Source organism: Uranotaenia lowii, chromosome 2 (assembly GCF_029784155.1).
Source record: "Uranotaenia lowii strain MFRU-FL chromosome 2, ASM2978415v1, whole genome shotgun sequence".
NCBI classification, from domain to species: Eukaryota; Metazoa; Arthropoda; class Insecta; order Diptera; family Culicidae; genus Uranotaenia; species Uranotaenia lowii.
The window spans coordinates 330,604,435-330,630,398 of NC_073692.1; the positions used below are offsets into that span (position 1 = coordinate 330,604,435).

At 35.4% G+C, this 25,964-nt stretch overlaps 1 protein-coding gene across 1 annotated transcript; it reads left to right on the top strand.

Moving 5' to 3' along the window:
* Positions 1-2,743: 2,743 nt before the first annotated feature.
* LOC129747473 (calpain-B-like) lies at positions 2,744-24,056 on the top strand. The gene is made up of 5 exons (XM_055741715.1): positions 2,744-3,008; positions 21,260-21,449; positions 21,533-22,219; positions 22,279-23,689; positions 23,753-24,056. The coding sequence occupies exons 2-5, from the start codon at positions 21,336-21,338 to the stop codon at positions 23,821-23,823; spliced, it is 2,283 nt and encodes a 760-aa protein (XP_055597690.1). The 5' UTR covers positions 2,744-3,008; positions 21,260-21,335; the 3' UTR covers positions 23,824-24,056.
* Positions 24,057-25,964: the final 1,908 nt, after the last annotated feature.

Below are 25,964 nucleotides of genomic sequence, written 5' to 3' on the forward strand. Positions count from 1 at the left end.
ATATTTTCAAAAATTATTCAAATTTTTATTGTTTTATTGGCATTATTTTAATCAAATTATAACATAATTTATAAGCAACCGCTATAAAATGAGAGCTGCAGATGGAGTTTCGAATTGCAACACAAAGATAACTTTAACAAATATTCTGAATCCTGCTCTATATTTGTGTTAAAGATCTGATAATTTGAATCTGTCTGGAGGGTCTCAAATTAATCGTGCGCAAACAATCTAACTTATACTATACGGTTTTTTTTCCTTGATATGTTCTGGATTTATGCTGAAAAACTGATAAGAGAGCCCCTCCCCTGTCCTTACCTTCACCCCATGCTGAATGGAGGTCGTGATTTTTAATAATCATACCTAATTTTTTCGTTCCCAAAAATACTCTTATATAAAATATAGTTCCATTGGTTGATAAGTTTTTAAGCTTTATAACAAAATTTATATGGAGCCTCCTCCTTTCTTTCCCTCTCTACACTGTTAAGCGTAAGGATCTATAACAATCGTAGAAACATATCTCGTAACGAAGTACATTTCCATGCTACATTTGTTCCCATTTGTTGGCTTCGTTAGCATAAATTGAGAACTACCTACTCACTGAAAGGAGGATGGTGTGTCGGATAATCATAGAATCATACCAAAATGATTTTCCATGTTAAGGTTTGTCCATTTCTCGGATTTTGTAAAAAAAAAGTTAAATGTAAGCCTCCTCTTCCTTTCCTATATTCCCAATTCTTTCATCCTACGGCAAGAAAGGAATTGTTTCACATAGAAAAAGTATTTTTCGTACTCAAATACTTTTTGGTTTCATTTGCTCGATAAATTCTCGAGTTATGCAAAAAAAAATTATATGGAAACTCCCCTTTCCCTCTTTATATCTTTCCGCTTAAAAAAGATGGGGCTTCAATTTATGATAGAAACATTTCCCGTATCCAAATACACTCATATGCCAAATATGGTTCAATTAGCTTTATTAGTTCTTGAGTTATGTAAAAAATATGAAAAAAGGCCCCCTCCCCCTTTCTACTGGAAAGAGGGAGGGGTCTCAAATAATCATTGAAATATTTTTAGTATTCAAATACCTTCCCGTGCCAAATTTGGTTCCAATATCTTGATTAGTTTTCGAGTTATTTGAAAAATTGTAAGGTAGCCCCCCTCCCCCCTTCCTATCGCCCCACTGAGAGGAGGAGGGGTACCCAATATTCATAGAAATATTCCTCGTACCCAAATACCATCCCATGCCAATTTTGTTAACATTTGCTTGATGGGTGCTCGAGTTATGCAAAAAAATGTCTTTTATTTGGGAGGGCCCTCCCTTCCTTAATGTGAGAGGGAGGGGTCCCAAACCATAATAGGAACCTTCCCCTGCCTCCAACACCCCCACCTGGCAAGTTTCACGCAAATCGGTTCAGTAGTTTCCGAGTCTATAGGGAACAGACAGACAGACAGACAGACAGACAGACAGACAGAAATTCATTTTTATATATATAGATTGCAGCTATTCTATATGTGCCAGTCAAGTTTAATCTGCGTTTAGTCTTTTTGAAGTAATGAAGCATCGGCATTTTTATATAACTACACGCTATTTCCTAATAGGCACACTCGGTCATGATCCATAAAGTGCCAGGTATCACTTAAAATTAAAGTAATGATTACAATGTTTAAATTTGCTAAATTCGGCCGAGTTGCATCGGCATTTAAAGTTAGGAAAAATTGTTTTATGTTAGTTCCTTTCAAATCTTCAAGAGTTTTTTTAAATACAATAAATCTTCTACTCATTTGTATCATATGTTTGTCTAGAAATATGTGTGTTTTAGAAATAAGTTTTTCACTGTAATGTTTAATTTCACTATAATGTAAAACGGTAGGAAATGACAGGAGCATAAGAAATAGGATTTTTAACCCGGATCGCATAACACTAGTCAAATTGTCTTCAAATCATATCCTTTCCCCCATCCACAAAAAAATGTTTCGTTGAGATGCAGAGATAACCTCGGCCCTAAAGCAGAAATTTATTTTCTATTATTTTTTTTTCTCTTATTTTCCTCTATATAATTTTACTACTCGGACGTGGCCGGCGCCATTTTTGATGTTTGAAAAGAGAGCATCAGTTTTGTTCATTGTGAATGTGCTGTCAATCCCAGGCACCATTCTTTTGACCTCTGGACAAAATTGATGGCCTCGGTCAATCACGGAGAAGCAACCATTGGCAATTTGAAATTAGTTCTACTGAGCCACGCCCACGATCTTGGAATTTTAAATGCATTTGTTTGAAAAAATTTACAACACTTATTATACATTATATATTTTTAACCATTTTTTTTTTGTATCATTTTAAGTTCAATGATTTAAGGTGGATGTGAGTAGTCAATCAAGCAAAGCAAAATCAAAGCTATCTCAACAATTTTTATTATCCTTTTTTCTATTTCAGGTACCTGTATTACTTTAAACCTGTTTCCTTACGCCACATCTGCGATTTCGTTTCTATGAACAAGCTTCCTATAAACTTTTTAGCTAACCTGTTGACAGAAAAAGCAAAAGAGCGTGAGAGTAAAGTAAAAGGTTAAAAAATGCAAGCCTCTCAGTTTGGATCGATATGGGTACGAACGAATTTCATTCATGCTTTCCGACTATGTCCTCGAGTAGGTAAGCCTAGGAGTAGGAGATATTATAATAGAAACACAACACCGGCAGATGGCCCCGCATGACCGAATCAACAATAACAGTATCGCTTGTCGTAGCGTAGTTAGCACGCTCTCAGTCCATTATCAGCTCTCGGTTGAATCAAACGTGTGGTGTTTTTTTTTGCCAGCTTTATTGCCATTCCACATATTGTTGTCACTTGTCACCTTAGGGTTAGAGACACACTTCAGTAGTCAAAAGTGCTTTATTGGCAGAAGTTGTCCGGAATAATTGCGCGCAATCGAAGTGCGGCCTGTGTGATTTGAGTCATCAACCGAGCGAGCTGTTATCGTCGTCTAAGTCAAAGTCAGAGTGAAGTGCTTTAGGTAAAGTTGCAAAAACAGGTTCAGCGTCCTGCCGGAAGGATCATTCAGGTGCTAGAAAATCGATTAACTCTCCTCGGTCCCGGTACAGTTATTGCAAGCTAAATAAGGAAGAACCTTCATTTTGGGCATGATATTTTCGGTTCCATATGGTGGTGTAGAAAATAAAATCTGCGGGACGTGATACTAGTTATTGGAACAAGGAAAAAGTGCTATCGTTTTAAAATGTGGCTAGGCTATGTGGTTTGTTGTAACAGCTGTTTTGGTTTGGTTAAAAGATAATATGTAAATATTACACGTGCATTCAATGATAAAGAAAAGTGCTCAAGTATTTGATTCGCTATAAAAATCATACTTGGATTTCAATATTCAAAAGCTTGGTTAAACCGTATGATATATGCATGACAAATCCCAATTTGAGTGCATCGGTACACATTCTATCACAAGTGATAACGGCTCTCGAGAATTACTGTTTGTTTTGATTATCTTTCTGCCTAACTCGTAGTATTCCCACCGAATAGTGCACGTATGGAAGCAATAATTAAGATATGATAGCCAGACGAATCGTGGAGCGTACCTACATGCAGAATAATTTTGAAATTAATTTTGCGGCATTTTTCACGTAAACTAAACTTTTGATGCATCACATCGATTTTACGTGATCTTGGAGTAACTCTTTTATTTCTACAAAAGTAGATTATTAATATCTCATTAAGTCTTAGCGAATTTATTTTGCGCATTTTTCGTATGCGTATAGTTGTAAATTTTTATTAGAAACTAGCTGAACCGGTAAACTTCATTTTACCATTAACTTAATAAATCATTAGAAAAAGTTTATACGTTTTTAAAAATTTCTTGGAGCTCGTGAATCAATTTTGATGAAAATCATCTTAATATCGTTCAGGTTGTGTCCCATTTCAAGTTGATTTTGTATGGGTGTCCCCCTCCCATAAAATGTGAGATTCTCGAAACTATAGAGATGTACCGAACAGTGGTATTCTGCGAACGGCCGAATACCGAATATTGACCATTTTAACTATTCGGCCAAATGAGTATTCGGTCGAGTATTCTGTTGGGTTTTTAATAAAAATACATGAGCGATTAATTCTTTCAATTTCTTCCATCTTAAAGCCCATCATGTTGTTGAGTTGATTTTTTTCAACCAGATGTTATAATCAGATGATATATTACAAGATCTTTTTCAAGTAGGGGTCTCTCTAACTTAAAAAAAATGTCACCAATAACTGTAGGGACATAAGATGGCTTTTATCACCAAAGAGAATAGGTTCCTGTGAAATCCGGGCAAAACACGTCGAAACAGGTGCTGAGCAATTTGAAATTATTATTTGATATCGAATTAGATGAAAGTCGAATATGAGCTAGACATCTTCATAAAAGTTGTTAAAAGACGATGATCTTTAACACTAAACATACCGACACTTTGTATATAATTATGAGACCGAGTCTCCGAGGATGTTTTTAAAAAAGTTTTATTTTCACATTCCTCTTGCTTATTCACTAATCACTATCACTAAACTAACTGCTAACTGCACTTCCTGCTGCTGAACCACTTACTGCTGCCGGGTCGGGAACCAAAGAGAACGAGCATGCCTTCGCTATCGGTATTTAAGTGATCATATTTGCCTACGATGCAATTATGATCACCGCGTGGTTGCGCGTGGCTTGGGAGCGCCACGTTTATACATCCTGTCTCGGGTTCTGGGAGAGGGATGTATGTAACTCCTCCGGGGGGTGAAAAAGTGTCGTCCTCGACACTTAGCCGTCTGTTGATTTCTTGGTTTCTGCTGCTTCCCGTGGTTTATTCCTTATTTTGATAGTTACTCTTTTCTTAAAGATACAAAGAAAGGTTAGAGTTATCAAAATGATTATGCTAGTGGATATTCCACCGAAAGCTGTAAGCGAAAATTTTCGGAATCCAGAGTGTTCAAGTTTGATCAAGTCTAACTTCAGTCTATTCTGGATCGTCTCGTTGTGGATTAATGAGATGTTGTGATCCTGAATAGTATTCCACTTCATCGTAAGATTTGGAAAGGCTCCTTGTATTTCTTCGGTATTACTAACACGTTCTTCTGAAGAAAATTTCTGCCCATCTATGGTAATGCTACAGTTAGAAATTTTAAGCATGAAATTGCCATGCAACTCACGATTATGTGGCCCACAATCTGTTTCTAATCTGGAGCCTCTTGCGTTATTGATCAGAATCTTGTTATTGTCGACTAATGAGATTCTTGTGGCATCTTCTAAAACAGATTTGCATTGTCCTTCTATTCCAAATATAATTGAATTAGTACAGCTATCTTTCAGGGGATTGAGAAAGACATCGCGTTGAATCAATTTTTCTGGGTATTCGGTTTGAAATAGTTGTTCTTTGTATTTCACTATGTGATTCGGAATGTTGGTAATCACATGATTGTTGACTGTTAATGGGATGAGTTGGATTATGTCACAGTCTCCTTTGATTTTAGGGACTTCGAGTATGTATAGCATTAAATCGTGTTTTGATGCTATTTTTGGCTTAGCATAATTTAGAGCTTCCTCGGGAAATTTCGTTTCGATACCTTGTTCGTTGAGAATAGCTTCGATTGTGAGGATTTCTTGGAGAGATAGTAGCTTACTGTTTGGCAGTTCAATTTTTGTCTTCAGGATTGTGTTTTCTAGTTGCTCTAGAATCTGATTCGTTGTGTCCATGTATAGGAGGAGGGTTACAGCATCCATTTCTTCCATTATTAATTTGTTTTCCATGGATTCATGTTCCAATAGCTTGTTGATCGTCCCTGTTATTTCCGAAATTCGGGAATCAATGAGAGAATTGATCCTGACTTGCTGGTTGTTCTGTCCTATGAGTTCGTTCATAGTTCTGTTGATGATGTCCAAATCGTGTGCATCCGGGGTTCCGGCTATCCATTTCCAGGCGGTTCCAATCTGGTCCCATCGTTTGCTTCTTCTTGGTTTCAGCGGTTTCAACAGGTGTAAGTTATTTACTAGCTGTCTGCTTTTCTGAATAACTAAATTTGTTATCGGATGGTTTGTATCTAGTTTCCTTGATATTTTTACAAAATTGTATACGTTTGATTCCAAATTGGTTATGTTAATCGGATGTATAATTTTGACAATCCCTGATTGGATTTTACAATTTCCGGTTTTTAACAAAAGCATCGGGTCGTTTGATAGGTTTCTAATTCCTAAGTAGTTACATTTTGTTGACCCGGTGATTGAAGAGACAAATAGTAGGATCGCAAGTGATTTCATCTGAAAAATAAAAGATATTAGAAAAGGTTGGCTATTCTTTTATAATCTAGAAAACATGATTTTCATGTCATGTAAGTCTTTTTATGTTTTTCTTGTGCCTTTTAACGCGCCTATTATTTTTGAACGTTTTATCTGTGATTTCTTGAGCGTTTGTCGGTTTTGCCCTTGGATCTAATTTTTTTCTAATGTAAGGAATGACGAATACTTTTTTGCCTTCCTCTATGATTGGTGGTTCAATTCTGTTCTTATTCTGTTTATCTTGTTTGTTTTTAATTTTTTCTAAATTAATTTTTATTTTATTGAAAATTTGAGTAGATTCTTCGTTAATTTGTTGAGGGTTTTGAATATTATTTTGTCTAAAAATGACCTCGTTAGGCGAGTATTGTGTCGCTGAATGTATTGAATTGTTGTAAAGTGCTGTAGCTAATAGAACCATTGATGTTATGTTCAAGTGTTGGTGCTTGTGTTTATTAGTGTTTATGATCTCGATCATTGTCGAATGTGTTTTTTCTACTTGTCCATTCGATTCTGAACACGATGCATATTTGAGGTCAACGTTTAAATTGTCGAGATAGTTTTTCAAGTGAATTGAACAAAATGTAGTTTCGTGATCAGTTATGATTTGTCTTGGGGTTCCGAAAGTCATAAAATATTGTGCTAAAGCATTTTTGACGTCTGTTAAATTTTTACTATCCATAGGGATCAATTGCGCATGCTTTGAAAATGCGTCAACTAAAGACAAAAAATTTTGTTTGTTAATTTGGAAAATATCCATGTGAACTCTTTCAAAAGGTCTGTCTGTCGTGGGTCTTGATGAAATTTTTATGTTGTAAGGTTTACGTTCATATTTATGCATATTGCAAATCTTACACATTTTTGTAACCATTTTAATTTTTTCAATCATTTTGGGCCAAAAATAACTTCTTCTAATTTGACTTTCTACTTCTGTGACTCCTCTGTGGGCTCTGTCATGTTCTTTGCTCACAATGGCGTCTTGACGGGCGTCCGAGTTAACGTCTTCTACCAAGTTTTGAGTCATTACAAAGTGTCCGTGTTCATTAAAGTGTTCCTTGTATACATCTTGGATAAGTTGGGTAATATTTTCTGGTGCTAATATAGCCGTTTGCTTGTAATCATGAAATTTCTTTATGGAGTCACGTATTATGTCGTGATTAAATTCTTTTCTAGCTATAGTCACTCTTCGAAATTTTGGAAAGGGGTTTAAAATTAAGTCGCTCGTAAAGCTTGCTTTTTTAAATATGATTTGGTTTCTATAAAAGTTTATTGGTCTTTCTGTGAAATGAATAAAGTGATCGTCGGAAGTTTGCGCTGAATGAATCGTTTCAGTGTCATCGTCATCTTCGTCATTGTCGTCTAAAATGTTATCCGTTGCTGCAGAAAGAACATTGTTAGATTGTGATGGATTTTCTTCTGGTTGGCCATCATCGGTTTGATTGTGTTCCTCTTCTGGTGGGTTGCTGGTTGATGCCTCTCCTTGACTCGACCAATTTTCTGAAAATGTATCTTGGGAGACTTCTGAAATTGGAGAATTTGTGTTATTAAAGTTTAACTCGACTTCATTTTCTATTTTTCTACTCAACGCATCTGCGACAACGTTGGTTTTACCCGGTTTGTAAATAGGGGTGTAGTCATAGCTTTCTAGTTCCATCCTCCATTTTAGGATTTTCTGATTTTTATTGCAATTTTTGATAAATTGAAGGGGTTTGTGATCTGTTAGTAACGTAAATTTGTTACCAAAAAGATATGGTTTGAACTTATTGACCGCCCAAATGATAGCCAGTGCCTCTTTTTCAATTGTGCTATAATTTGTTTCGCATTTATTGAGGGTTCTGCTAGCAAATGCTATGGGTCTTTCCACTTTATTTTGTATTTGGGATAGGACCGCTCCTAACGCATAATTACTTGCGTCTGTGGTAAGAATAAAGGGAAGTTTAAAATCTGGATATGCTATTATTTGATCTGATGAAATTATCATTTTCAATTTAGAAAATGCTGCTTTATATTCACTGTCTTCCAAGTTAACCTTTTGATCTTTTTTCAAATACTTTGTCATTGCCTTAGTTATTTTGGAATAGTCTTTTATAAAACGCCTATAATATCCGGTGAGACCTAGAAATTGTTTAATTTCTTTTGTATTTTTAGGCAATGGCCAGTTAAGAATTTTATTTATTTTGTCTGGGTTAGGTTTTATTCCATTACTTGAAATTATGTGCCCTAAAAATTCAGTTTCTCTCTTCATGAATTCACACTTATCAAGTTGGATTTTAAGATTAAATTCAGCCAGTCTTTTCAACACGTTGGACATATTTTTGACATGATCTTGCAGATCTTTGCCGGTTATAATTATGTCATCCATGTATACAAAACATGCGGTTCCGATCAGATTGCTTAGAATGTTATTCATAGTTTTCTGAAAGGTTGCTGGTGCATTACGCAATCCAAAGGGCATACGTGCGAACATAAAGTGTCCTAAGCTTGTTGAAAAAGCGGTTTTTGCTTTATCTTCCGGATCCATTTTGATTTGATGAAATCCGGATTTTAGATCCAGAGTTGTAAAGTAAACTGATTTTCCGAGACTATCAAGTATGTCTTCAATTTGCGGAATTGGAAACTTGTCACTAATAGTTTTATCGTTTAGTTTACGATAATCTATTACGACTCTTATTTTTCTTTTACCAGAAGCGTCTGGTTTTTTAGGAACAACCCAGATCGGAGCTGAATATGGACTCTGAGAATGTTCAATAATTCCGTTATCTAATAACTCTTTTATTTGTTCTTCAACGTCTTTTTTAAATGCGTGTGGATATCTATACGATTTTGTGTACACGGGTTCTTCATTGGTTGTCACAATTTTATGTTTAACTGAAGATGTAGCTGTCAATTTCTCATTAGGTTTGAGTAAGACACCTTGATTTTTTAATATTGTGTCAAATAATTTTTCTTTTTCTAGATGTGAGAGGTGATCTGTTCTAATTATGCTTTCTAGAATTGTTTGATTAATTGCAGATCCTTGTTTTAATGGGATTGGTGTGATTGTTTCAAAGTTGTTTACCTTGAGGTTAATTCGGTCTTTGATAACTGGTTTTTCAGGTTTTGTTGAAAGAACCTTTACTGTAGTTGTATTCCTGTTCGAGTTGTACACGCCGGGTTGGACAACATAATTTTGGTAAAATTTCTGAAAACATGGGACAAACCAGTCTCCATCTACGTTAGTCTCTAGTTCAATAGTGTGACTATATAATTTTTTTGCTGGGTAATATTTTTTGTAAGGAATTTTTGTGTCATTAATTATAACACATTCATTTTTGTAATTAATTATAGCTTTGTTTTTGGCTAAAAATTCGGATCCAATAATTCCATCAAAAAAATTATGAAATTTTAGTTCATAATATGTTTGGGGTGGGATATTCTTTCCGAGCAGATTTATTCTGCCTTTTTTGTTGATATTATGAGTGCCTGTTATGTTCTTTATTTGCACATTGTCTGTTTGTGCTATATCTGAAATGAAACCAGGACGTAATACGTTTTTATTAGCCCCAGTGTCTATGAGTAACTTTAAATTTGCTTTTGTTTCGAGATATGGGAGGTAATTCAAGTTATCATGTTTGTTGTCTGGACGAAGCAAAAATTTAGGTCTAAATCGTCTATTTCATCATCTATTTCTTCGTTTTTAATTTCGTTGTTATTTATGGTTCGGTTGAGTGTTAACCTGCTTTTAACCGAGCCTATCTCCATCGGTTGGGGATTATTAAAGGTTTTTTTCTGTTCATTAAAATGTTTCTTATCATTGGTGTCATTCACTGGATATTTGAAATTTTTCTTTTGGAATGGGGGTTGTTGTGCAATACTTTCTCTGCTTTTGAATTTGCAAACGAAAGCATAAGCTTCCTCAATGTTCTCCGGTTTTGCGGCCTGCACATACCCAAAATAGGGTTCTTTAAGGCCAGAAATAAATGCAGCAAGGATGTCCTCGTCAATAAATGAGCTTATTGCATCCCAATTAAGTTTGTATTTAGTTTTTTGTTTGGCCAAACTTTTTATGTTTTGCCCAATTTCAGTTATTATTTGGTAATATTTATGAAGGGACATGTTATCCTTCATTTTCGTTTGCCATAGTTGGCTTTTGTAAAAGGTCAGCTCCTGCTTGTCGCCTAATGCGTTCCTGAGGACTTCGCTTGTTTCTTCGAAGGTTCGCGGGTTGCCCGCCAGACAAATGATGTCCCGTGCTTTCCCTTCGATTTTATTTATGACGGCTGTAACATAAATTTCGTACTGGCATGTTGTGACCAGCGGTTTGAAAACGTTAAGTGTTCTCTCAGCGTTATCCAGCCAAGCTGGAAGTTGCTTCCTGTTTCCGTCGTATTTAGGAATTGATTTGATAGGGTCTGGTATAGCAAATAAATTTTCTAATCTCCCTGTTGGTTCATTAACTGAATTTGGATTATTGTTTGTTAGTGCGTTTATTGCCAACTGTTGTTGGTCTTGGGTTGAATGTATTTGGCTGACCATAGTGGTTAGGTGCGTGATTTGCGCCACGAGGTCTTCCATTTTTGTTTGTTCTAATTTCAGTGCTCCTAAATCGGGGGGATTTTCAATAGGAACGTGTGAAAATTCAGCAGATTCTTCCGAAATTTCTGAATCCGAAATATCACTAAAGATAATTTACGAACTGAATAATTGTCTTGCCTTTTTCAAAGCGCTTAGCTTTTTTTCTTTTGGCATTAATTTATTTGATGTAACCCCTTTAGTTTGCTCAGTCAGTATGAACGAGCAGAGGGAATCTTATTTCAGTCTCCTTTTATAAACACTTGGCGTGAACTAGCAGCGCGAGCTTTTTGCTTAGTCCGCCTTATGCGCGTTTCAAATGGTGACTATGTGGTTTATTTTAACTTTTTGTAGAGATCTGCCTATCTGGTAGTACAGATCAATACCAACAAAATTTTAGCAATTTTCTTAATTTCAGAGCCTATCTGGTAGTACTCTGGGAAAAAAAATAAAACGCTAGCACTTTGTTTTAACTGGGAGCACACAGAATGTGTCGCCTCACTCCCTGTCGCGAAAACTGTCTATCTGGTAGTGCAATTTCCGGACGCAAAAAGATAAACGATTGTCTTAGTTTTCGAGCCTATCTGGTAGTACTCGAGTGAAAAGAGGCCTATCTGGTAGTGCCAAATTTCACTAAGATAAACACTAATCTTTTTGATTTGAGGTGAAAAGTAATAAAAAATCACTTACCTCGGTTTGCTGTCGTGACGGTAGGTTGCTGTAGTGGTCCTGACGGGGGGATCCTCAACTCGAAACGATGACAGGTCATCCGCGTTGTTCCGATGCTTTCTTCGCGAGATCACTTTTGAAGTCGGTTATTAATCGACTTTATCCACTTTTTAACATCAGAATTCACTAAAGCTGCTTCCGTCGGCTGCGCCAATTATGAGACCGAGTCTCCGAGGATGTTTTTAAAAAAGTTTTATTTTCACATTCCTCTTGCTTATTCACTAATCACTATCACTAAACTAACTGCTAACTGCACTTCCTGCTGCTGAACCACTTACTGCTGCCGGGTCGGGAACCAAAGAGAACGAGCATGCCTTCGCTATCGGTATTTAAGTGATCATATTTGCCTACGATGCAATTATGATCACCGCGTGGTTGCGCGTGGCTTGGGAGCGCCACGTTTATACATCCTGTCTCGGGTTCTGGGAGAGGGATGTATGTAACTATATACCTATTTATACCGCCGGGGGTCAAATGACCTCTAACACATTTTCCGCTAAAACTCTGTTGTTTCTCAACCGATTTTTACAAATTTTATAGTTTTGGAAAGCTTGTAACGTGACTCAAATATTGTTCTCAGACAATATTCAGCTACAATCATGGATTTCGAAGTTATTCGTAGTATAAGAAAAAAAAAATCCAAAAAAACATGCTTCGGGAAAATGGCTGTAAGTGAGTTTATTGGAGCGCGAAAAAAAATTCATTCGGTGCCTGAAAAACCTGAAGTTAGAAGCTATACGTTGCACATATGGAAAAAAAAATTAAAATTTTTTTAAGATCATGACCACAAAAAATGTAAAAAAGTGGTGTAAAAACGTACTTTTTAATGAACCAATCACCAAAGCTGTCCCAGTAACAGTAGAAATTTTTTGAAAAGTGAATTGGAAAATTGACGTTATTTGTGACATTTTGGCATCTTTAAATTTATAAAACACGAAACACAGAATTTTTGACAGATATTCAAATGTAGCTGTATTTAGATTTTTTTAATCAATTTACTTTTTCCGAGACTATTCTTACACTTACGATCGACTTTGCACTGGATTTTCAGTATGTTAACAAAAGATTTAAAGAATAAGTTTAGATGCACAAAAAAGGAAATTTCATACCGATTCTAGTGTTGTAATTATATTGGCGGTGCAATTCGTGACAAAAATATGATAAATATATTTCTGAAAGTAAAACCAGACAATTTGAGCGAATGCTCGTTTGTTTTTTCGTTTCCTTTCGCCCGTCTTCGTGTGCAAAATAGCTGTGAAATATTACCACCCACAGCGCCCGTCTGCCAAGCAGGAATTGGTGCTGACTTTTCAAAATTCTGAAACTACTTCACTATTTTATTTATCATATTTTTGTCACGCATTGCACCGCCAATATAATTACATCACTAGAATTGGTATGAAATTTCCTTTCTTGAGCATATAAACTTATTCTTTAAATCTTTTGTTAACATACTGAAAATCCAGTGCAAAGCCGATCGTAAGTGTAAGAATAGTCTCAGAAAAAGTAAATTGATAAAAAAGTCTAAAAACAGCTACATTTGAATATCTGTCAAAAATTCTGTGTTTCGTGTTTTATAAATCTAAAGATGCCAAAATGTCACAAATAACGTCAATTTTCCAATACATTTTTCAAAAAATTTCTACTGTGACTGGGACAGCTTTGGTGATTGGTTTATTAAAAAGTACGTTTTTTACACCACTTTTTTACATTTTTCGTGGTCATGATCTTAAAAATTTTTTAATTTTTTTTCCATATGTGCAAAGTATAGCTTCTAACTTCAGGTTTTTCAGGCACCAAATGAATTTTTTTTCGAACTCCTATAAACTGACTTACAGCCATTTTCCCTAAGCATGTTTTTCGGATTTTTTTTCTTATACTACGAATAACTTCGAAATCCATGATTGTAGCTGAATATTGTCTGAGAACAATATTTGAGTCACGTTACAAGCTTTCCAAAACTATAAAATTTGTAAAAATCGGTTGAGAAACAACAGAGTTTTAGCGGAAAATGTGTTAGGGGTCATTTGACCCTCGGCGGTATAAATAGGTATACCACATACGTATTTCGAAATCTACAAACTTAAAAAATAATATTTTGATGCAAAAATACGTGCACTTTGAAAATAAAAATAGTCATGAAGAAAAATTTCCGAAAAAATTAAAACAATAGGAGTTATAGTCATTTGAAGTTCAAAAAATGTCATTTGACCCCCTCCGGTATAAATAGTGTTAATCTAGAGCAAACTATACTTTAAACCAGGGGTGAGCAACACGCGGCCCGCGGGCCGTATGTGGCCCGCGAGGCCCTTTTGTGCGGCCCGCGAAGCTTTTTTCAAATTTTTATGCCTTAACTTTATTCTGCAATGGATAGTTAGGAAAACTTCTGGCATTTTAAGCGTTTATTATGTTCTGTTTTAGACTTAAATGCAGTATTGTTTATTGGCATAACGTAATATTGGAATGTTTTTCTATTCAGCATACTTTTTCCTTATTATTTAACTCCTACCACTTTGAGAGCAAAATCCATTAAAGTGAGTCGAAAGAACAGCCATTAATAGGAACCTACACATGATCAAAGGAGTTTCGAAGCCCGTCTAGTGAAGTCATTATTTCCATTTCAAGCAAAATAAAGTTGAAAGATGAAAAATATGCTCCGCAGATTTTTTTTTTAAATTATTCTATCCAATTCGGCAAAAAGGTTAGCATTCAAATACTGGCAAAAAAAATTAAACCAAAACTTGAGATATATTTTTTATTTCTGAATATTGACGAAAATTAAATAATAAAGTCTGGGTAAACGATTTTTAGATTGTTTATCATCATGAATCAGCCGGCATCAAAGTTACCCACAAAAATTATTAGTTCTTGAAAAAACAATAGATATCTGAAATTCTCTGATTCCACTCTAAATATCTTTGACGATTATCTGTGATGCTTTTTTTCAGAAATTTTATAGAAAATTTATCACAAACATCGATAAGTTGAGTTATTTCACTTATAGTTCGCAATCCACATTACCAGTGTCAAGATATTGCTCTAGAAATCCTATCGCAATGATATCTAAATAAGATTAAAAATGATTAAAAAATGTGGATTAAAATTCTAAAATCAAGAATGTAGTTTTGAAAATAGTTGCCTAAAAATATGCGAAATTGAACATTTTTCAACCTTGCTCAACATCTGAATGCAATGATCCAATACAGAACTCAATTTAAAAAACGGGTTTTTTATCGTTTGTAGAAAAAACATCTATAGGCTTTGAGGACAAGAATTAATTGTGGAAAAACATAAAAGAAAGTCAAATAGCGATCAAAAGTACAACACTAAGAAGAAAATGATTTCTTTAAAAATATTTTTATCACACTCTTAGTTATCACTGTGGTTAGCTCCAGAAATTTTTTTAATGGAAGTGATGACGAATAGTACCATCGGTTTAAAGAAGAATATTGTAAGAACGAATGTTTGCCAAGAAGTTCTATTAAAAAATTGAGAGAATTTAAAAATGGCAAAGATTTAGTGAGGTACGTTTTCAATATCGGGTATTTAAAAAGCCGTGTTGAATTACTGTTTATGAGCACGTGAAATCGTTTCATCTTTCCTTTTTCAGATTGGTTTCCGCAAAAATTTGTAGTTATGAATGTGATTTTTGAATGTTATGTTGAGAAGCTCTGATAATTATCACAAAAAAAATTATGTGCGGCCCGCCGGCAAAATTTCAAATTTAAATTGGCCCGTTAGTTCAAAAGGTTGCTCACCCCTGCTTTTAACCAAATAGTCAGGCAATTCAGTACGATTATTTAAAAAAAAATGAAAATTTGAACAAAATCTAGGCCAAAAACATACGATAGGAAAGTAAAAGAAAATAACTTGAATCTTAAAGTTTTCATTAAATCACAGCAGCAGTATTAAAATCGCATCTAGGGATCAAACAAAAATTTATGTTCATTTTGAAAAAGTTCGATCTTGAACATAAAATCTTGAAATTGTCAAAGAAAAAAAAGAGTTTTTTATTTGATTTAGCGAATAATTTGAATAAATTCGGACATCCCGGTCACAATCGACTTATCTAGAATTATTTATTGGATTTATGGAAAGCCAGGATATTTCAAGGAAATCTTTAATAAACGATAATCAAAGTATAAAACGATACTTGTCAGCATTCTCTTTTACGATCTACAGTGAAAGATATACGAACACACTTAAGATGTTCAACACTTCTTTTGGATATTTTATAAATTATCCAAAATGATTTGAAAAATTTGACGAGTCTGTGATTGTAAAAATTTAAAAAATAAATATTCGGCATATTCGGCCGACCGAATATTCGGTACATCTCTACTCGAAACTATTATACAAACCATTTTTAATCCGAAAAACTTTTGGATACCAAATTTCACTTCATTCCGTCTGTTTATACGTGATAGTGTAACAAAGAAAATGCCTCCATTTTTATATATGAGATAAGAATTGTTGTCAGTTAGCTGACTTCTAAAATTTCTAAAAACGTTGTAAACAAATGAGTTCTCTATTGGTCCCTCAATTTATTTATTATTTTGACGGTTTTTTAAAAAATTTCTTTATTTAATAACAATTCTGAATTAACCCGCTGACAAGAGCTTTTGAAATTGAAGTTTTTTTACAGCAATATAAGTGTAGTGGTAGTTTACAGTGATGTAGCGGCAGAGTTCATTCAAAGAAAATGAAAATAAATATCATTTACGATGGAATTTCATTTAATTTGCAAATTCTTTGCACCAATTCTTATAGGAGCGCGCTTATATATTCCTTTGGAAGCATTTACGTGGAAATAAATTGGATAAATATTATGTAGGTTTTCACATAGACCCTAAATGTAGATTATTTTGCGTGTATTAACCTGGCCCATATTTGTATGGGATGATTTTTCTAACAGCTGGCGCAATCAACTTCAAATAGAAATAGGTTATAGAAATTTTCAATTTGTTTACTTTTCCTCATTTAACGAAATTTTGAAGAACAAGCCAAATTGATTTTTAAATATTTTTAAAGCATAAATCTGATCGTTTTTCAGGTTTTAACAAATTTGTTAATTGAAATCTATTTTTTTTTTTAACTTTCTGCAGTAATGTCAAAAATACTTGTAGGTGAGATAAGGGCATAACGAGCACCCGGGGCATAGTAAGCACTCATCTTTTCCACGAAAGTACGAATTTCCTCAAAAAAGAATTATAAGGAACATTTTTGTAGTTCCTAACATCAACGGATCACATGTTTATCCTAATGATAACTTAATAAAATAATGAGTTAAAAACTAGTTAAATCTACAAAGTTCTCGAAAGCATTAAAATTTTTCTTCGGAAAGTAGCTCTTGAAACGTCGAAGTCGAAATACTCGGCGAAGCGGTTGAAAGTTCTCAAAATTCCAATTAGAGCGCTGTTGGCTCCGTAGTTATTCAGCCGGATGGGAACATAGAGCTGCAGATTTTGGTTCCTTAATCCTCGGGGTCGCACACTGAGAGGAATAGCCTTCAGCAGCATGAGAGAGTCAATCCTCGACGCAAGGAGATCCGCTACGACTAAAGCACGCGCAGCGTGACGACGAATTTGAAGCGTGTCTAAATCAATTAGGCGGCAACGGTTTTCGTAACTGGGTAAACGAAACGGATCTAACCAGTTCAAGTGTCGCAGGGCATACCGTATGAAACGCTGCTGGATAGCCTCTATTCGTTCATCTCCGTTTTGGTAAAATTTGGTGCTCAGATGCAGATGCATATTCAAGCGTTGAGCGAACTATGCTGCAATACAGACTTTTTAGGCAGTAGATACAAATTTTTAAGCTCCTTTGTTACGCAAAATAAGAAGCCAAGACTCGACGATGTAATTCGTATGAGTCTTAAACTCCAGCCGATGGTCTAGGATAACGCCCAGATCGTTGATGTGGTCCACCCGGGCGATGGTTTCGTTCCCAAGAGTGTACTCTGCGTTAAGAGGGTTTCGCTCGCGAGAAAAAGAAATGAACGCACATTTGCTGTGGTTCAGAGGCAAACAGTTGGTGTCACACCACTGAAAGAAGGTATTGAACTACCTAGATCGATATCGTCTTGGCCATTGATGGTGCGGAAAAGTTTGAGGTCGTCGGTATACGCAAGTTTTGGGCCGTCCAAGAGAGTAAGAACATCTTTGAAATAGATGACAAAAATTAGCGGTCCCAAATGGCTTCCCTGGGGCACACCTGAACAAGCGGAGAATTGTCTTGAAAAGTAATTTCCAGTTTGCACTGATAACTTTCGTCCCGTTAAATAGCTTCGAAACCAGTCCAGTAGGGATCCACATAATCCTAAGCGTTCGAGTTTAGCAACAGCAATATCGTGATTCACTTTATGGAAAGCACCAGACAGATCAGTATAGATGACGTCAGTTTGTGACTTCATGGTGAAGCTATCTTGCACGGACGATGTAAAAGTCAGTAAATTTGCTGCCGTGGATCGTTTCGGCAGAAATCCTTGCTGATCGTTGGAAAAGTATTGTTTTGAGGACGCGAAAATCGGATCCAGAACAACCAATTCGAACAGTTTGGCTATCGAACAAAGAGCTGATATTCCGCGGTAGTTGTTCACATCTCTCTTTATTTCCTTTTTTGTGAACAGGGAACATGTAAGCTTCTTTCCAGAGCGAGGGAAAGGTTGCGAAGTCTAGCGAAGCTCGAAAAATATGTCTGATGGGACTATGGAAGTCAGCAAATGATGCATGAAACGTTTCAAGAAGATAGATGAATTTTTAAGCTTCGCTGTCGCCTTTAAAATTGCTGCGTCATCGAAGGCAATACCGTTTAAGGAAGAGTCTAGAGGTGTGATATTTCCTACAGCCGTATCCAGTTGCTCTGAGGAAATGGACCCAGTTGTGAGAACGCTAGAAAATTTCTCAGCAAAGTGATTGCATCTTTCAAGATCGGTGTTCCTGCATGGCCGTTCAAAAACATTTGAAACGGAAGCCCGGATTCTTTCCCCTGATTCTTGACGTACTTCCAGAAAGATCTCGGGTTGGTCTTAAAATCACGCTGTAGCCGGTGGAGATAGTTCTGTCACAAATTACCACAAATTCAATCATTGGCTGCACAATTTGTGTGATCATTGACGAATTTTCTCCCTTCATTTCAGTTCCCCGGTCCGAACATGTTTTGCTCTGAAATAATAGAAAAATTTAGGGGAACTCCCAAGCAACCAAAAGTTCGGATAACATTCCTCTGATTCCTCTATCAGGTTTGTTGTACAGCTCAATCGAGTATTGTAATACAACTTCTTTTCAGCTCAAATTTTAAGTAGCTAAACGAACTTTAAAGTTGACAAAAAGTTCGTATAAATTAAAGGCACTTTAAAATTAATCAAGCATATTTGATAACTCACATTTAAATAACATGTTCTTACCAAGCCTCGAACCCGAGCTTACCGCATGGAAATCGAGCTACATGCTCGCTTCTCTATATGAACATCACGAGAAGGCAATGATTTTACTTGATGTGATGATTTTTTCATAACGACTTTGCAGTTCCTTGTTTCTATTTTATTCCCACTTTCAAGTTGTTAAAAAGTTCTTCCGGAAGTAAATCAGTACCGTAAACTGGGGGAACATTGATCACTTTTTTAATCATCACATTTTCGAATATTTTGAGAGGGTCTGCTTTTTTGTTGCACTAAAAAGTTTTAAAATACTTACTGAGGGAAGAAGTATAACTATAAAAGTATAAAGCATGATCATTGATAGCAAAATATTCAAACGACATAATTAGTGGATATAACTAAATGTTTGCTACAAAACCAGATTTTATGTTTTGGGGTAACTTTGATCAATATGATTTTAACATATTTTAACATCTTCAAAATAATTTTTCGAATGGCAATTAGCACAGAAGACTTAAAACATCAATAATAGTAATTTTTGTTTGACTCAATTTAATTTTTCAAAAACAAATATACTCAAAAGATGGAAAATATTGCTGCATAGGGGAGAGTGGGCCACTTTGTATATCTCAGATATTTTTTTAGGTAAAAATCTCAATCCAACTGTCATCGCGTTTTCCCTATCTGTAGAGTTTTCTTATGCCAAATGAAGAGTTATGAAAAATATTTTTTCCATCCTATACAAGGAATTTGCCGAAACGTTCGCGAACCAGGTTTTAGGAATTATTCGATCATATACAACTCTCTTTTTCATTTCATCATCTGAAATTGCTTTAAAATAACAAAATGAATTATGAAATTTCAGTTTTGGGACATCTCATAAACTTTGCACGTTATCTAGTCAATTTGGATTCGGTGGCCCACGTTTCCCCACAGTTTTTCAAAATCCAAAAAAAACTTACCTTTTTTAAACAGTCAGAACTCGGAAAATGATTGTAGTAAAAAATTTAAATAAAAATGCCTAGTAATACCTTAAAAATATAGGAAAACTTTCCATTTATTTTTTTTCTTTTTATCTTTTATAATAAAGAAGTTATGAAACAAAGAAAAAAGTGACCCATGATACCCCACTCTCCCCTAATAAGATTGACGACAGAAATTAAGAATCATTTGAAAATAGAGATCAGAGTTAGGAAACAGGTCTTGAATTCTGAAATAAAGATTTATAATTCGGCCTCTCTCAATTTCAAACTCGGAATCTTCAAGCCAGAGTTCGAATCTAAATAAAAATCAATATTCAGAACTACTGTGCATTTGGCATTCTAATTTTAAACTTAATCTTTTGAGCATTTGAATTCGGAACATTAAAAGTGCTAATCGAATCATAGAATCAAAAGTTTAAAAAAATAAAATTTAAATATAAACATGTTCAAGTATATTAGGTATTTAAGTTCAATAATACTTATCTTAAAAATATTAAATTTCATGGAATCAAAAAAAAACTTTGTATAATTTTTTGGTTTTTTTCATTTTCAATAAGAATCGTGCGCATTGTCAAAATAAATTTTCAGAACTCCTTACTCTTAAAGTACGAGTTGGTTAATGGTTAATTGGTTAATTCAAGGATTTTTAAATAAAGAATAAAGATTCCAAATTATAATTTAAAATCTTTTTCGAAAGTTAAAAACAAATTTGAAGTTTTACTGAACGTTTCAAACAATTAGATAAAAAAAACTGAATATGACGATCTAAATAAACCTATTTCTGTTAAAAGACGGTAGAAAAAAAGTTCGACAATTCATAAAAAATTCTCAAAATTTAAAAGTAACTTAGTAAAATTATTGAAAATATCCTAGCATTAAAGGGTTCACAAAGGTCTTGTTATTCAATCCAGAAAACGATGTGTCTGAAAAAGAACAAATAAAAAACATTACAAAATCACTTTCGTCAGTTGATAAACTTAGCAGAGTGAAGTGCACTATTCATAACTAACAATTAAAAATTTCATTTCTTAAATCCAGATTTCAATTAGGAAAAAAAATCTGAATTCAGAGTATAGATCCCTCTTCTAGTGAAAATAAAGAAACATTATTCTATAATTTACAGAAATATAAGGAGTGCTTCCTACTAGGATGTTGAATATGATCACTTTTTGTTAATAAGCATCTCGTTTTGTTTGATTAGAACTCAATTGGAATTCCGATCAAAACTGACCGATATCAATGCTTCTTTACACAGCGCTCTAATTGGCACATGTTCAACGACAATAAATATTCAACGATTGTTTTAATGGTTCACTTTCCCTTTTTAGGGCAAAAAATGAAGCAGCGTAAGAGGAATGCATCAATCTGATGTCATTGCATAGTAAAACAACCGAATAAACCACGATGATGAAAAAAGCTCTGAGACGCAGTGTGGCCGACTCAGAAGATGGTAGCAGATCTTCGACCTCCAGCCGCCGGTCATCCCAGTTCATGGTGGTCGATTTCACCAAAGATGAAGTAAGCACTCAATTAGAATCATAAAAGTATCAAGTAATAGGTACTGTTTAACAAATGTTTTAAAAAAAACCTTCTTCGCGTAGATCGCTCATCGTTCCTTTACAGCGCACCAAACAGCACCGGCTCAGGACTTCTACAGACTTCGGCAACGCTGTCTCGATGATGGCATACTTTTCGATGATACGGATTTTCCACCCGGTCCCAGCTCTCTCTCCAAGCTCTCCGGTCAACCAACGGACCAAACAATCCTGTGGCTACGGCCGAAAGAAATCTGTCGGAAGCCAAAGTTCTTCGTCGATGGTGTCTCGCGCTTCGACGTTCGTCAGGGTAACCTCAACGACTGTTGGCTTCTTACGGCTACGGCGAATTTAACGGCCAATGAGCGACTGTTTAGGAAAACCGTTCCACTGGATAACACTTTTGAAGATGGTAGTTACGCGGGCATTTTCCACTTCCGTTTTTGGCAGTTTGGTCAGTGGGTAGATGTGGTGATCGACGATCGACTTCCGACACGGGATGGGCAGTTGCTGTACATGAGATCTAGTCAGAAGAATGAGTTTTGGAGCGCATTGTTGGAGAAAGCTTACGCCAAACTTCACGGATCTTATGGAGCCTTGAATGGGGGCACTGCAAGAGAAGCTATGCAGGATTTCACCGGAGGTATTACGGAGTCTTACCGTTTGAGGGCTAAGGAATCTCCACCAGAGAATCTGTTCGAAATTATTCACACCGGGTTTCAGAGGGGATCGATGTTCGCTTGCAATATACTGGTGAGTAAAAACTTGTCGTCAATTGAATCAGGGTCAGTGATTTCATGATTTCGTTACAGCCTGATCCAAATATCCCTGAAGCTCATACACCGGAAGGCCTTCTGAAGGGTCATTCGTATTCGATAACCAAAACGCACATTTTTGATCCTTTGAAATGTCAGTTGATAAGGTTGAGGAATCCCTGGGGAGATGGTGTGGAATGGAACGGAGCATGGAGTGATCGTTCGAAAGAATGGGACGCCATTTCGAAAGCTGAGAGAAAGCGTATTGGGCTTACGCTAGATAACGATGGCGAATTCTGGATGAGCTTCCAAGATTTTTTGCGCTTCTTTGACCGGGTAGAGATTTGTAACCTTTCGCCTGATCCCTTGGATGATCCGGAAGCCAGTCAACGGGGTTGGAAGGTATCGACGATTGACGGCGAATGGGTGAATCAATCAACGGCCGGGGGCTGTATTGATTACCTTGATACTTTCTGGACTAACCCGCAGTACGTTATTCGGTTGGATCAGCCGGATCAAGACGATAGCTCTGGAATGTGTACCATTGTAATTGCTTTGATGCAAAAGTTTCGGAGAGCTGAGGATCTAGCAAGCCTCACAATTGGTTTTGTGGTCTACCGGATTACCGAGGAAGACCTTCGCCACAAACCTATTCCAATGAAATTTTTCAAGAAGAACGATTATCGCATAGTTGAGAAATCAATCTTTATCAACTCCAGAGAAGTCAGCTGCAGATTGCGTTTGAACCCAGGGGTCTATCTGCTCATCCCATCTACTCTGAATCCTCATGAAGAGGGCGAATTCTTAGTACGTATATTTTCCGAATTCCGTAACTGCCTTGAAGAAAATGACTGTACCGTTTGCTTCGGAACGATGGATGATCGCATTTCCGGCCCCTTGCTAGAAACCGGAGATTGGGAGCATATGGTCCGCAACTTCTTCGACATGGCTGATCGCAAAGGAGAAATCGACCACCTCGCGCTCAGTGCCATCCTCAACAAATTCTTTTTTTCACCACCGCCAAACAAAACCAAAAAGCGCCCAACCATGTGGCAGTCGATAAACATTCAACTACGTAACATCTTCCTCTGTTGGTGGATGCCATTCTTCCGAACTAAACCGAACAAAAACCCTAAAACACCGAACCGATCTCTAGTTCACCAAATCTCCAAGCTCTTAATAGCTCGAATAACGCTGAACCATTCCTCGGCCCAGCAGCTAAACTATGACCAGTTTAGAACCGTAATAAGGGACATGCAGCAGTGGCAGGCCGTATTCAATCTGTACGATCTCGATCGAAGTGGCTACCTAGACCGGACCGAGCTCAAAAGAGCACTCAACTCGTCCGGCTTCAACGTCAGCAATCGAGTGCTGCATGAACTTCTACGGAGGGCGCGCGATGAACAACGGGACAAAATGGACCTGGTAGATTTCGTTCTCTGTGCCGTTGAAAGTCGCAATGCAATTGGTAAGATTCAAAATTGAAAAAAAAAACAGTTTCGGAGTTTTCTAATTTTGATTTTTATTCTAGAAAAACTTCAGCAAAACATAACCGATGACGCTAAACGTATTTTTGGATCCGAGGAGAAAACGAGAAATTGAAACAAACCTATTTCATCGCTCGCTTCAACATTTCTACGCAACTTGATTAAACCTTAATGTGATTCCGTAAGAAGATACGCTTCCTTTACACACTTGGGCATTGACTGTTGATATCCAATACCTGTTATGAATACATTATTGTATGTAACCGACTGTAGACAACCTTCGCCAAATCTGTTCGCATTATACAATACGTATTTCAAGTCAGCAAGATAATCATTTATTATACCAATAAAGGCATTTTAAAAAGAATGTGTTGTTACATTTTTATTTCTAATTACAATTCTCACTTTTTGATATTTTACAACTACAACATTTAAAATAGGTTCATTTAGTTTTCCTGTTGAAAACCATCTATAATTTTCAACATTGAGGTTTATTTTATCAAAGAATAAGTATAGAAACAGAATAAATTGTTCGAAAACGATACATTGCAAATAAATGTAATCTACACAATTCAAAAAATGTAGGTAAGAAGTAGGTAAGAAGTAGGTAAGAAAGTAAAAAAATGAGTAAGTAAGTAAGTAAAGGAGTAAGTAAATATGTATGTAAGTAAGCAAACTTAGCTTTGTATTCTACCGGCTGTTAGCTGGCTTAAGGCGATTCCACTTGTTCAAAATGTTCGCTTATATTCTTGGGGGAGCGCTTTGGAGCTCTCTAAAAATAAATTTTCTTCATGACATGGAAAAAAAAATCTTATATTCTGAAAACCTAGCGTTCACAAAACGAAAATTCATCTATTTCATACGTAATAAAAGTACAGAGTAACTGTAATTGAAGGTGTGCAAATTTGGTCTCGTGTGGCCATCATGCCCTAAACTCCCCTACTGTTATTACAATTTTGTTCTGGAAAATTTTAAATTCATAACTTTTTTAGTGTTTTTTTAATTTAAATCCATTATTTGAAACCAACGGGCAAGTATAACCCAGCAGTTTCAGTCTTTAAAGAATAAACATTGGGAAATGAACCCGTATAAATGACGTCTTTGTGTGTTCATTCAATCATTTTCTAGCAGTTCTCCTCTTTGCATCATCATGCATTCATCATGCATTCTCTGTTCATCTGTTGTGTATGAATACAAAAAAATATATGTGTGGTTGTGAACTTTTATTCAACGGGACCTGAGCCGGGTTGCCAGACAATCAACCAAGTAACAAGCAATTTTGAACGTTAAAGAAATTGCTCGGCAAAAAACATTTTATATTAAGTAAAAGCATTATTTATAGACATTTTTATTAATTGACAAAGTTATGAGGAACTCTCAGTCCAATTGTACATCTCAAAAGGTTTTATGACAGCTAAAAAAAGGGATTTATCGAGTTTAAAAAAAAATGGAAAACTGCATAACATTGTGTTATAAATTTTCGGTCTTTGATTAGTTATTTCTATTCAAAGGTTCGAATAATTAAAGTAATGTCAATTTCATGATTTCTGTAATATTTTAGAATTTTTTTTTAATTTGTTTTCTCGTCTTATAAATTTTGAAGTAATTTGTCATTTCTCATTTAGTTTTTTTTTCATTTCCGTTATTATTGTCAGTTATTTTATACATTTTTTGTCCTTTTTATTGTTTTTGTATGTTTTTATCATTTTTATAATTTTTATATCATTTTTGTCTTTTTTATTTTTTTTTAATTTATCTATTTTTGTCATTTTTGTATTTTTTATCTTTTCTGTTTGTTTTTGTCATTTTTTAATTTTTTTGTATTTTTATCGTTTTTGGCTTTTATGACTTTTTTGTTATTTTTGTAACATTATATATTTTTTGTATTTTTGTAAGTAATTTCTGTCATTTTTGTTATTCTTGTAATATTTTTTTAAAATAATTTTCTATTTGAAACGGCTCATACGTTTAGGTAATGGATTTCTTAGTCTGGCACTTCTTTGCAAGATATAAAAAGAGAAATATGAAAATGAATCAGGATTATACTGCCGCTGCCAGTAAGGCTGTCCCATATGCAAAAAAAACGAACCGAGAAAATCGGCTTTAAAGATTTTTATAAACTTTCGTGGATTTCTCGGATGAAACTTTACCTATTCTATATCTTTTTGCACAGATATTAAGACAATTGTTGTAGAATTTCGTCCAATATTTTTTTGCTTTGGAAGTTGCTGATGCAGAGGAGATAATAATGATGGG